The 12,410-nt window shown below is 37.4% G+C and overlaps 1 protein-coding gene across 3 annotated transcripts in view; it reads left to right on the top strand.

Moving 5' to 3' along the window:
• Positions 1-11,193, top strand: part of TGDS (TDP-glucose 4,6-dehydratase) — a 35,652-nt gene extending 24,459 nt beyond the window's left edge. For all 3 annotated transcript variants that reach the window (XM_073347731.1, XM_073347723.2, XM_073347740.1), the window contains 6 exons: positions 1,406-1,465; positions 3,414-3,457; positions 3,822-3,987; positions 4,946-5,004; positions 9,253-9,350; positions 9,835-11,193. In XM_073347731.1, the coding sequence (XP_073203832.1) occupies positions 1,406-1,465; positions 3,414-3,457; positions 3,822-3,987; positions 4,946-5,004; positions 9,253-9,350; positions 9,835-9,935 (528 nt within the window). In that variant the 3' untranslated portion in view covers positions 9,936-11,193. The remainder of the gene's footprint in view (positions 1-1,405; positions 1,466-3,413; positions 3,458-3,821; positions 3,988-4,945; positions 5,005-9,252; positions 9,351-9,834) is intronic.
• The last annotated feature ends 1,217 nt before the right edge of the window (positions 11,194-12,410 follow it).

The raw sequence follows: 12,410 nt of genomic DNA, 5'->3' as shown, positions 1-12,410 counted from the left end.
ACAGAAAAGCACTGACCCTTTTGGAATCATGCCATGATAGAAAGGTACCTTCTGGGCCTGAATCTGTTACAATTATAAGCAATAGCCAAAATGTATCATTGCTAGGGGTATAGAATATAAGGAAGTATATGCTTACATTGATATTCCTGGGGGAATTCCATGCCAAAAAATAAAAAGTTCCGTGCACAATATTTTAAAATTCTGCATATTTTATTTGTCAAAATAACACAATATAATCACACCAGTTTCAATTATTTTTGGTCATTTATTTCAAAATGCCTGTCAGCAAATACGTCTGTAACAATACAGACAACAAAAAAGATTCAGGAAATGTTTTTTGACCAATATATTCCTTACTAGGCATATTAATACAGAACTCTGAGTAATAATTCATTTAAACTACAATACAGAATCATCTTTCCCACATCCCTCAGAAGCAGTGCAAAGGCTTGGGGGACTCAGGGGTAGCGGAGGAGCTGAGGGGGAGGGAAGTAAATTGCTGGGAAGGAGCCTGGGTGTGAACTTGGATAGATATTAAATAGGAGGGAGTTGTGTTGGGTATGGGTGGGAAAAATATGGAACCGGTTATTTGTGGGGGCGGAAAGGGATTGTTAGGGAGCTTGCTCCATGCAGACTGGCTGAGCCCTAGCCTCTCCCATTCAGTCAGGCACATCTGCCCCTTGCAAAGATTGTCTCTTTTTTCACTGTAATTGTAAACTTCTGAATTTTCATCTTTCTTCTACCAGTCTATCAAAAATAACTCTAAATGCCCTAGTTTCTAAATTAGAGCTAAACGTAAAAGAAATCATATATTCCAAAGTAGGGGTGTGCAAAGTTACGGTAACCAAATTGCATTGTCTGCTCCCATGGGGAAAGCAACCTTCCATCTTCCCTTATTTATTTTTATTTGAAGCTTTAAATTGCTATGCAGATCCTGGTTTGTTTAAACATTTCAATTGTAAACTGTCTTGCTTCATTCTTCATCATATTTTTTTCAGGCCCTTTGAAGGTTCTTCATAAATTTGTTGTCTTGGGATGGGGAAAACTCAGGAAAAGATGTCTGTTAGTGACTGTGAAACATTTCTTTTGAATAAGAAATGTCACATAAAGGCTCTTTATAGAGTCTACCGTAGACATGTTTGTAGTGTCCTCTAGACAGGAATGCAAATGAGAATGGGGATCAGAAACTTCTGTTGCTGACTGCATGTCTCCATCTCTAAACTGGAGGTACTTGTCTACTGGCAGGTGTGTCTTGGGGGTTCATTTATTCATAAAGTGCTTCCAGATATTTGGATAGGCACTACAAAATTGTGAATTGCTACTATTAATTGGTCGGTGAAGAAGCTAAGGCAGTTTGGGTCTACAGTCCTTGACAGATAATACTCATGTGCTTAATATTTTAAAGTTCCCAGTTGTTATCACACGAAGCAGCAATGTTTATGGACCACATCAGTATCCAGAAAAAGTAAGTAAGTTAGATGCTTGTTTCTATCTTAACTCTCTAATCCATTGTAAAAAGGTGGTTTAGATGTTTTACCACTGGTTTTTTTTTTTGTTTTTGGGGGGGTTTTCTTTTGGTTTTTTTGGTCAGAATATACTTACAAATTATTTTCTTTGGAAAACATTGTATCGCAGGCAAAATGGGTCAAGCTCAATAAGCACCATCTGGCCTAGTCTGATACTAATAACCTACCAAACTAACCACCTAGAATAGATGACTCATGTTGGTTGATGTAGGGGAAAGCGGGAACTACATTTTTCCAATAAAACATTTGCTAGAGTGTCTCATATACCTATTTGTAAAAAATTCTGACAATACTCAATGCTTCTAGATTTTCAGAGAATATTAGGGTGCCACAGGGATTGGTGTTAATTCCAGTCTTAATTAACAACTCCATTGATAATATGAAAGTGAACAGTATGTTTTTTAAAAAATACCTCAGATATGAAAGAAGATGGAGTTGCATCAGTAAAGACAAAAATAAGCCTAAAAAAGTCAGAAATCTGGTCAGAAATGAAATTGAAGTGGATTGCGTTTGTCTACGTTTATCTTGTGGAAAGGAATAATTCAAAATAGATATTAAATAGGAGGGAGTTGTGTTTTGTATTGCTACTATCCAAACATGGGATACATGTGGGTGATAGTGGATAAATGACTATGAAAGTTAATGCACATTTTGATGAAGAAATGCAGCATTTTGCAAAGGCATATTTGTGCTATTTTTGTGAGGTTGTGCCTCTCTGCACTGCTTTTAGTTCTGACCATCTTGGAAAAATTTAGACAAATTGGAGGTAACTCATAGAAGAATAAAGAAAAAATATTTAGGGACTTAATGGACTGACTAATGAAGAGTCAAAATGAACTAAAATCTATAGCTGTTTATAGTTAGAAAAAATAACTCCTGGAACAACCATTTTAAAGCTCTGTAGGAAGCTATATGTTTTTGATGAATACTTGGCCACAGCTGTATACCACGATTGCCAACTTAAGTACTTACAGGTAGCCTGGGACTCTTGCTCAAAAATTAGTACCTCAATCTTTCTATCTTTGTGCCATGTTTGTGCTGTTTAGCTGGCAACTGTAGTAACCATTGTTTGTAGCTATTGATTTGTTACAGGTAGGTACCAGACCACCGGATTTTAACTCATGCTCACAGATGTTTGAGTAATTTTTTGCCTACATGTGGATGTTTGGGTGTGACAGCTCTTTGCAAGGTAGGCTCATACTTGCTCAAGTGGTTAGCCCCATTTGCCTTGATCCTGCAAATGCTTTCACATGTGCTTAACTTTATGCACTTGAGTAACCCCACTGATGTCCGTGGGACTCCTCATATGCATAAAGTTAAGCATATTCGTAGGATCAGGACCTCACTGGCTCCCTAAAGAGAGTAAGATTTAAAACTACTGATCCTGTGATCTCCAGTGATTTTTAGAGCAGAAAATTATGAATTCTAGTTCCCCATTCTGCTTATCTACTGTTACACTGGTTTGTATCATAGAATCGGAGATCATATTTCCTGTCTCAAGTAAAATCCTTTGAACAGACTTCTGATATGTATATAAATGTTCACTTTGAACAAGAAAATAAATATGCATGTAACTTCCATGCCCAAGGAACTTTTAGCTTGGGTGTTAGGATGAATGTTGCAAGGCATGCATTCTCACAAATATGCTTTTAAAAAAACCCTAAACTTTTTTCTATTAAACAGCTTTTAAAATTCAAATGGATATATTAGGTCAGTTCTTCCATCTAACTTTCAATTTTGTTTTGCTCTGTTTTTAAATAGATCTTCTTTATGGGTGAAATCCTGGGCCCATTTACTTCAGTGAGGCCATGATTTCACCTTGCAAGTCCTTGTAGAGCTTCAGCTTTTTCTAAAATGAACAGACTTTATTTATTTATTGCTGTTTAGGTTATTCCAAAGTTTATATCTTTGTTGCATCAGAACAGGAAATGGTATGTAACTTGTTTTCTACAGTGTTTTTTTGGTTTGTGGCAGGGAGTATGTGGTGGAAAAGCTTTGGTTATAATTGTAATCAATGCAGTGTTCTTCATAAATTTAATGTTTTTAAAATTAGTCCCATTAGTAATCTGAGTATGTTCATAACTTACTTGCATTTTAGTTACATTGCAATCAGGAACCAAAAAAGGCTATTTTTAAAATTAACTCAAACAGAATCTTCTTTCAACCAAAAAGCATATTTGATTTTTAATAGTTTTATCCACTTAAAAACACACGTCTAAATGTTGATAGAATAACTGGATACTTCTGTTTTTAAAAGAATTTTTTATACCACACAGTATCTTTTTTCCTGTTTAGCTGCGTTCATGGTTCTGGGCTTCAAAGAAGGAATTTTCTTTACGCCACTGATGTAGTAGAAGCATTCCTTACTGTTCTAAAGAAGGGGAAGCCAGGTGAAATTTATAACATTGGAACCAATTTTGAAATGTCCATTGTACAGCTTGCTAAAGAATTAATCCATCTAGTAAGTAAACAATGTAGACAGTTCAGAGTATTTGTGGTTTCTTTTCTTCTTAATGGTACATCTGCAATTGAACTGCAGAGGATTTGAATTACTTTGGGTTTATGTGAGTTTAATGTTCAAAGGGTAGGAAAGATGAGGTTTGACAGTCCCCTAGAGAGACAGAAGTGCCATAGATCCACAGAACAGGTAGCACAGGTATAGTGCACAAAACAGCTGTGCAAGCTACCCCACACTACAGACTTTTGTCATTCCTCCTGGGATCTTGACCTGGAAGAAATTATCTAGAAGTCTGAAGATAGCTCAGTCTCCATACTAATGCAATCTTCCTAGGTCTTGGGAGACCTGGGTTCAATTTCCTGCTATGCCATAAACTTCCTGTGTGACCTTGGGCATGTAATGTAGCCTCTTAGTGCTTCAATTCCTCATCTGTAAAATGGGATGTTGTGAGGATAAATACATTTAAAGACTTCGAAGGATTTTGAGATCTAGTGATGAAAAGTGCTGTATAAGGAATAGGTGGTGATTGTTTCTCACTGTTGCAAGGCTTTTTTTAAAGGGGGCAGCACTGAGAGCTCTCCACCTGCTTTCCATGCAGGCTAATGACCAGTCATCAATTGACAACTACTTCTTGATACTGTCTGTTTCATTTTGGTCAGGGAATGTGGAATTGCCATAAGTAAAAACTTGCTGTAATTTAGAATTATACAAAAATCCAGTTATTAAACAAGTATTGGAAGATATCTGGAGAAGAGTGGCCATTGGAATCACTATAAATGGTCAAAACTAGTTAACTTGCAGTAATTTCACCAGCCACAGGTCATAAAATTTAAACGAAAAAGCATACAGAAATGGTGGTTCTTAATCCAGTGTTAAATTCAAACCTTAATATTGATTTATTTCTGTGCATTGTAACTAGGTTTGTAATATAGAAAACGATTTATTCTTTTCTGGTTGACAGATAAAAAAGACCAATTCAGAATCTGAAATGGAACATTGGGTGGATTATGTCAAAGACAGGTGAGGAATTGGTTAACAGTCTATTGGGGGATTTTTTATCTTAAAGATGTGTTCTATCTTTTTTTGTGTTGTACTTTCTTTGTACCACTGCGCAAAAAAAAAAAAAATCTAATTATCTCCTTTTGTGACACTAGTCTGTTCCTACATAGATCAGTGATGTCAGGCTCACCCTGAAGGGCATATTCCATTTTTAGTCATAGGCCAGGGTGTGTGTGTACAGTGGTACTTCCTCCCTTTAATCCACAGAGGAATGCATACTGTCAGTAGGAGATTCGCACAAAGATAAAGTGTAGAAATATGGCCTTTATGTCGTAACTAAACTGTTTTAATTTGTTTGTTCAGTACCTTGTTACATTCACCATCATGCAGGATGGAAGAAACTCTGACCTTTACAACCAGTCTTATTTCTGTCATTTGTTTAACTTCCTGTTTTTGTGTGCCGTCTCTGTTCTCCATCTGCATTTCCTTCCTTGAAGCAACTCCCAATTTCCCACCTTTCTGCAGGCTTCACTTGTGCCCCCATTCTCTATTCTGAAATGATCACTAATGGAATAGTTAATATCACCATTAACATGGCATCAACGGCTTTAGAATTGACACCCCCAGTGAGATTAGAATGGAACAGGAGGGTCACACCTCTGAGCCATTGTTTCAGTTGATCTGCAGGCTCAGAAAGACTATCAGGTTAAGATTCTGTCATGGATATATTGCCCATGTCCTGTCTCTGACTTTTACTTAAAATACCCTGCGGGGCGGGGAGGACAACACACTGTCAGAGCGCTGCTGCGGCTTGCAGCTGCTCCAGCCCTGATGACCACTGCTGCTCCAGCTCCAGGGGGCCGGCAGCTGCTTTGACCGTCCAGGGGCCGGCCGCTGCTTCGGCCCTGCCCCAGAAGTCAGAGAGGTCCCAGAAAGTCATGGAATCTGTGACCTCTGGGATAGAATCTTATCCATAACTATCAGTTATTCTGTTCATATTTTGAAGGTTATCTTGGCAGCTAGGAGGCCTTTAAATTTATTAACTTAAAAAGATTAAACCTTAGATTGTGGACAATCTGAATGTAATTACATGGGCTGCATAAATACGTCAGATGGGCCAAATGCAGCCCTTTGACTGTAATTTAGACTGATGGATGTGTCCAAGGCCAGAGGGGACCATTGTGATCATCTAGTGTGACCTGTATAACACAAGCCATAGAACTTCCCCAGAATAATTCCTAGAGCATTAAATACACAAGCTGTCATTGTGCTGTTGATAAGATCAAGAGACTTATGAACTTTAGAGATGGGAACACATGAGCCCTGAAGTGTTGAAGAAGAATAGGACATTGTCCTATGAAAACTAAGTTTTCTATAAAATATGAACCCTGCCTCACTTGCTGTGAACAAACATAAAGCAGGGAAATTGGAAAGACTAGCTCTGTAGGCTGCATCTTGGAAAATAATTATGGTGACAGTACTATAACATCTTAAAATGTAGCAGAAGACATTTTATATTCTATTTGATTTAAGTAACGGTTATTCAATGTCTAGAAGGTATGTGGTTGAGGAGACTAACAGACAAGACTTTTGTGTCTATGTGACAGAAATCACTACAGTTACTGGAACAGTGTTGAAAATAGTTTATCCATATTTCCACTGGCACCCAAACGGTTCAGCAGCATCTGTGTCTTATGTCAACTCCTGGAATGTAGCTATGGCTTACTGCCTAGGTGCATGAGCTCCTAGATGCAGTGATATAGCAGCTTTTCTCCTCAAGTAAGCAGCACTTTCGATAAAAGGTGAAATACATAAGTAGGATTCTCCTCATTCACTTTCCATCAGTGGATATTGGTACATTTAGGTTCCATGTATTGAGCAGCACTGAGCTCTCACTAATAGTGATGTTGCTGTTCTAGATTTCTAGAGTACTGCCATATCTTCAGAGCTTCAAACAAGGTGAATATTTGAAGCTTCCTAACAGTGTATTATTAGTATCTATTACTAATAATGTTTAGTATGGTTGTGCCGAAGAGCCAACTCCAAATGGACCCCCACTGTGCTACGCATTGTACAAAGGGTAGTATATGGTCCCAGTCCCAAAGAGCTTAAAATATAAATAGATAAAACATACACAGAGTGCTAGAAGGGTAGAACACTTAAGCAGAAGAAACTGTGTCGTGACAGCAGACAATGACGAAATTCACCCTACTATTCTTAAGGAACTAGTTGAAGCAATCTCTGAATCATTAACTGTTCAACAATTCATGGAGGATGAATGACCTCCCAGAGGACTATAAAAAAGTAAACATAGTACCTCTCTTCAAAAAGAGATAAAAACAGGACCTGGGGAATTATAGACCACTCAGCCTGATATCTGTAGAGATTCTAAAATAAATTATTAAATAATCAATTTGCTCAAACCTACAGAAAAATAAGGTGATAATTAATAGCCAGCATGGATTTCTCGAGAACAAATGATGTCAAATCTAATTGCTTTCTTTCACAAGGTAACTGGTCTAGTGGTTGGGGGGGGGAAAGCAGTAGACATAATATATCTGGACTTTTTACATTATCCTACATGATATTCTTGTAAGCAAACTGGGGAAATGTGGTTTAGATGAAATTACTATAAGGTGGGTGCATAACTTGTTGAAAAACTACTCAAGAATATTTATCAGTGGTTTGCTGTCAAACTTGGAAGACCTATCCAGTGAGGTCTTGCAGGGGTCTGTTCAAGGTCCAGTACTATTGTTATTTTCATTAAAAACTTGGATGATGGAGTGAGGTAGTATGCTTGTAAAATTTGCAGATACCACCACCCTGGGAGAGGTTGCAAGCACTTTGGAGGACAGAATTAGGTTTCTTGAAACATTGGAGAATTGATCTGAAATCCACAAGATGAAATTCAATAAAGACAAGTGCAAAGTATTGCACTTAAGAAGGAAAAAAAAATCTAATGCACAACTGCAAAATGGGGAATAACTGGCTAGGCAGTGGTCCTGCAGAAAAGGATCTGGAGGTTATAGTGAATTACAAATTGAATGAGTCATCAGTGTGGTGCTGTTGCGAAAAAGGCAAATATAATTCTGCAGTGTCTTAACAGGCATGTTATGTAAAACATGGAAAGTAATTATTCTTCCCTACCCAGCGCTGGTGAGGCTTCAGCTTTAAGAAGTGAATAAATTAGAGAGAGCCCAGAGAACAAAATAAGAGGTTGTTTGGAAAATATGACCTCTGAGGAAAGCTGAAATAATTGGGCCTGTTGACTCTCAAGGTGCAAAGGTTGAAGGTTTCAAATATGTAAAAGGCTGTTATAAAGAGCATGGTGATCACTTGTTCTTCCTGTTCTCTGATGGTAAGACAAGAATTAATCAGTTCAGAGAGATAGATAAGCATTAGAATGGGTTGCCTAGGGAGCTTGTGGTATCCCAGTTATTGGAGTTTTTTAGGAATGGGCTAGACAAACATCTTTAAGAATGGTCTGGGAGGTATATTTAGTCCTGTCTGAGCACAGCCAGATGGACTGATGACCTCTTGAGGTTTCTTCTGGACATAAATTTCCATGATCGTTAGTTCCATAACTTGGGGGACACACACAGTTAGTTAGGAAGGAATAAGTTAAACGGATCGCAAAGGGAAAGAAACGGGGTGAGGGAGAAAGAAAAGGTAGAGAAGAGGGTAAGAGGGACAGATGTGGAGTGAAACTAAGGTGAAAAGACTTGGGGGTGGGGGAAGGGGAAGGAGAGGATCAAACAGCAAACCAGCAGCGGGCAGAGAAAGTCCAGTGAAAACTGTACAAGATTCTCTGAATGCCCAAAGGATGAGGTCTCAGCTTTGGGTGCTTCTGCCGCTATCAGCTGGAGTCTCTGGTAGCTTCTCTGCAGTTTTCTCCAAAGGCCACATGGGTTGGTGGGAAGCACCATCTGGGTTCTAAAGCCCTCCAGAGTGGGTGGATGGGTGGAAATATAAACACACTAACACAGTGGGGTTTAAGTTACTGTAGGGGCCGAACTCCTCATTTTTCTTCCTGGGCAGCTGCACATGATGAGTTTTGTGCATGATCACATGCATGATAGAAATGTTTTGAAAATGTGACAAAGTAGATCTGTTTGAATGGGGAAATCATTTTTAATTAAAGAATGCTCTACAGTGCCCTCAAGCACTCATATTAGGCAAAGTGCTGTACACTGAATTGTTTTGAAAAATATTGTACATGCTTTAACTGTATTTTTCTTTAAACTTGTATTTTTGTATTTGTTTTTTAAGACCTACCAATGACCTAAGATATCCAATGAATTCAGAAAAAATGCACAATTTAGGATGGAAACCTAAAGTTCCTTGGAAGGAAGGAATAAAGAAAACAAGTATGCTACATTTAATATCTGTAACTCACTTAGGGGTGGTTATTTGGGAGTAAAGAAGTAGAGACTATTTTGGTTTTGAAATTTAGTGTTATATTACGAGTAGCTAAAGTTAGAATGCTGCCGAGCTTACTTCTTCAAACTAGCCAGTAGAACTGATTCCTCTTTAAGTAGCTTATGTTCCTATTAGTATTTTTTTAAAAAGAAACCCATTAAGTCACCTTAACATTATTAATATCATTTAAAAACAGGGGCAAAAATAAAGTAGACATTTTGATATGGTACAATAGTATCTTGGTTAAGGACTTCACTGAAGATTTCAAATATTATTAGCTATATATTTCACAGAATGCAATTTATGTATAACTATACTACTGCTGTGTTAGCTTCCTTGTGGTATCTGGAAAAGGGTACAAATATACCTAACTATCTGTTTCTCTGTTTAATTTGTTCTATGTCTTAAATTCAACCTTCTCGTTTATGCTAGTTGAGTGGTACAGAGACAATTTTCGCAACTGGAAGAATGCGGAGAAAGCTTTGGAACCCTTTCCTGTGAGAGAACTATTTGCACAGCTTGATGTACTGTAGGGAGGAAGAGAGAACATAAAGGAAATTCATCCTCTCTCCTCGTGACCATGTCTTCTTTATAGAAACTTGCAGTCAAGTGACCAAGCTGAAGTCTTCTCATATTTCAAGATACATGGACAATTATGAATTCACAGTTTTATATAAGGAACAAAATGGGAAAGATTTTCAGAGCTTTTTAATACTTGATTTTATAGATGTAAATCTGTTAACATCAGTTTTCAGTGCAATATCCTTAAATTTTTATCAACATTTATTTTAAATAACTATATGAAGGATTTTTATAATACTATACATTGATACGCTTGATTTTAAACCTGTTTTGTTCACTTTGATTAAGAAACATTTTGAATACAACTCTTGGTATTTTTGATGAAAATAAGTTATTGGTGTGTTTAAGTTCAGAAATGTATCATATGTACTAGAGAGGTCATCACTTCTTATACTTATTCCATCATGTTAGCTGCAAAATTATATTTTCTGTTCAGCTGTTTAAACATTAAGGAGCCAAATGTTCTATACTCTACCAAAGGTATACAGAATCACAAAAGGTAGAGATGAGACCTAAATGGTTACAGTCTATTTCCCTGCCATTGCAGTATTGTTCTCTATAGATCACATTTCTAGAACATTGTCTGGTCTAATTTTAAATATCCTAAATAGTATGTATCACCTTTCTTGGGAAATTGTTCTCACCCTAAAAGATCTTTCATGAAGCTTGTATTTAATTTCATTCCATTATCTGTCTCCATTATTTTCAAAGGATTTTGTCACTGTGATCATTATCCAGTTATTACCTCTTGTATTACCCCAAATAATTTTTCTCCTTCATGTTTACAATTGGAATGTTTGGAAAAACTTGAATGCTAAATTTGTTACAGTATTTCAAATGTTATGTCCTGTGATATGAAGAATATTTTTTGCCGGAGGGATAAAAGCTAAATAGTTTTTTGTTTCACTGAGTTGAGGGATGGTTTGCATTATCAGAGTTTAGATCATCTTATCAATGATACATTGCTTGTTAGTAAAACTTCCTTGTAAAATGTTTTGTTTTGTTTTTTTTTTTAAGGGAGAAATATCCTGAATTTTCACAAAATTCTGTAGAAAACTATAATTATGGAAAAGCTGCTAATATGGATTTTTCAATGTTGATTTTTGAATATAAAGTGCTTGTCTAACTTTTTCCACTGAATGCATCCGATGAAGTGAGCTGTAGCTCACAAAAGCTTATGCTCAAATAAATTGGTCAGTCTCTAAGGTGCCACAAGTATTCCTTTTCTTTTTGTCTAACTTGATTATCTTCTGGTATGCATGAGTTGATTCAATCTGTGCCTCTCTTGGTAAAAAATTAAATGATGGCATTGTATATTAATTGAATCTTCCAGGGGTCTTGAAGAGTAGCCCTAAGTCGAGAACAAGACATTACCCTCTCTTGGAGATGACAAGGATGTGAATAAGTAAAGAGAGCATTAAATGGTCACCAGGGAAATTGTTTCATAAACTATTTTAATATAAGCTCATGCTTGTAACACTAAACACATAAGGAATGGAAAAAGCCAAGGTTTTTGTAGAGAACAAGATAGTGAGATAATATCTTTTATTTGACCAACTGCTGTTGGTGGAAGGGACAAGCTTTTGAGCTTCACAGAGTTATTCCTCTGGTCTAGAGAAGGTAACCACAGTGTCAGATCTAAATGCAAGGTGGACATATTGTTAAGCATAAGGGTTTGCACGTTTTGTAGGAGACGACTTAAAATTAAGTAGGCAATGAATAGCTCTGCAGTCGTAGGACGATGGAACGTTAAGCAGCAGAGTGTGTTACGGATTGTTCTGAGCCATAAAACCAGTGTATTTGTTAAGTCCATGGTTTGTAGTGTTGAGCAGAGTTATGAATTTAAGGTCTCAGGCTCGTCTTTTGAGGTTTCCTTTGAGGATGAGGACTGAGGCTGGATATGGAGTGATTGCTTTGGAGTGAAGTGTTCACTCATGGGTAATACAATATTTTTGTCTTATCATTGTGCTGCCTGAGTTCATTAGAGAGCACAGTGATTGATTTCATCCACATAGTTGTTGGGGCATTTGATATATTGGGTGAGGTACACCCTATTTTGTAACAGGTGTATGTAGGACCTATGGATTTTAAAAGATGTGTTTTGGGGCGGGGGGTATTGGTGGTCATAGTAGTGGAGCTATGACTGCAGGTTTTGCATCTGTTCTGGCAGGGTCTTGTGCTGCTTTGGTTGGTGTGTCCTGGTCAGTAAGGAGCTTGCTTCTTGTGATGAGGTTGGGTTGTTTGAAGGCCAGAAGAGGGGGTTTGGGAAAGATTTCTTTCAGGATGTAGTCCCCATCAAATATGGGTTGTAAGTGTTTGCTGCCCCAAATAGGTTCTGTTGTGGGTTGAGGGGTGACTACTAGAGATGTGCAGGCAGTGGGTTTTTTCCCTCTGTATTGAAGCAGGCTCTCCTGAGGTATTTGGGT

This window comes from Lepidochelys kempii, chromosome 1, assembly GCF_965140285.1.
Source record: "Lepidochelys kempii isolate rLepKem1 chromosome 1, rLepKem1.hap1, whole genome shotgun sequence".
NCBI lineage: Eukaryota > Metazoa > Chordata > Testudines > Cheloniidae > Lepidochelys > Lepidochelys kempii.
The sequence above is the reverse complement of the archived record's forward strand: the minus strand, read 5'-3'. Positions and strand labels throughout refer to the sequence as shown.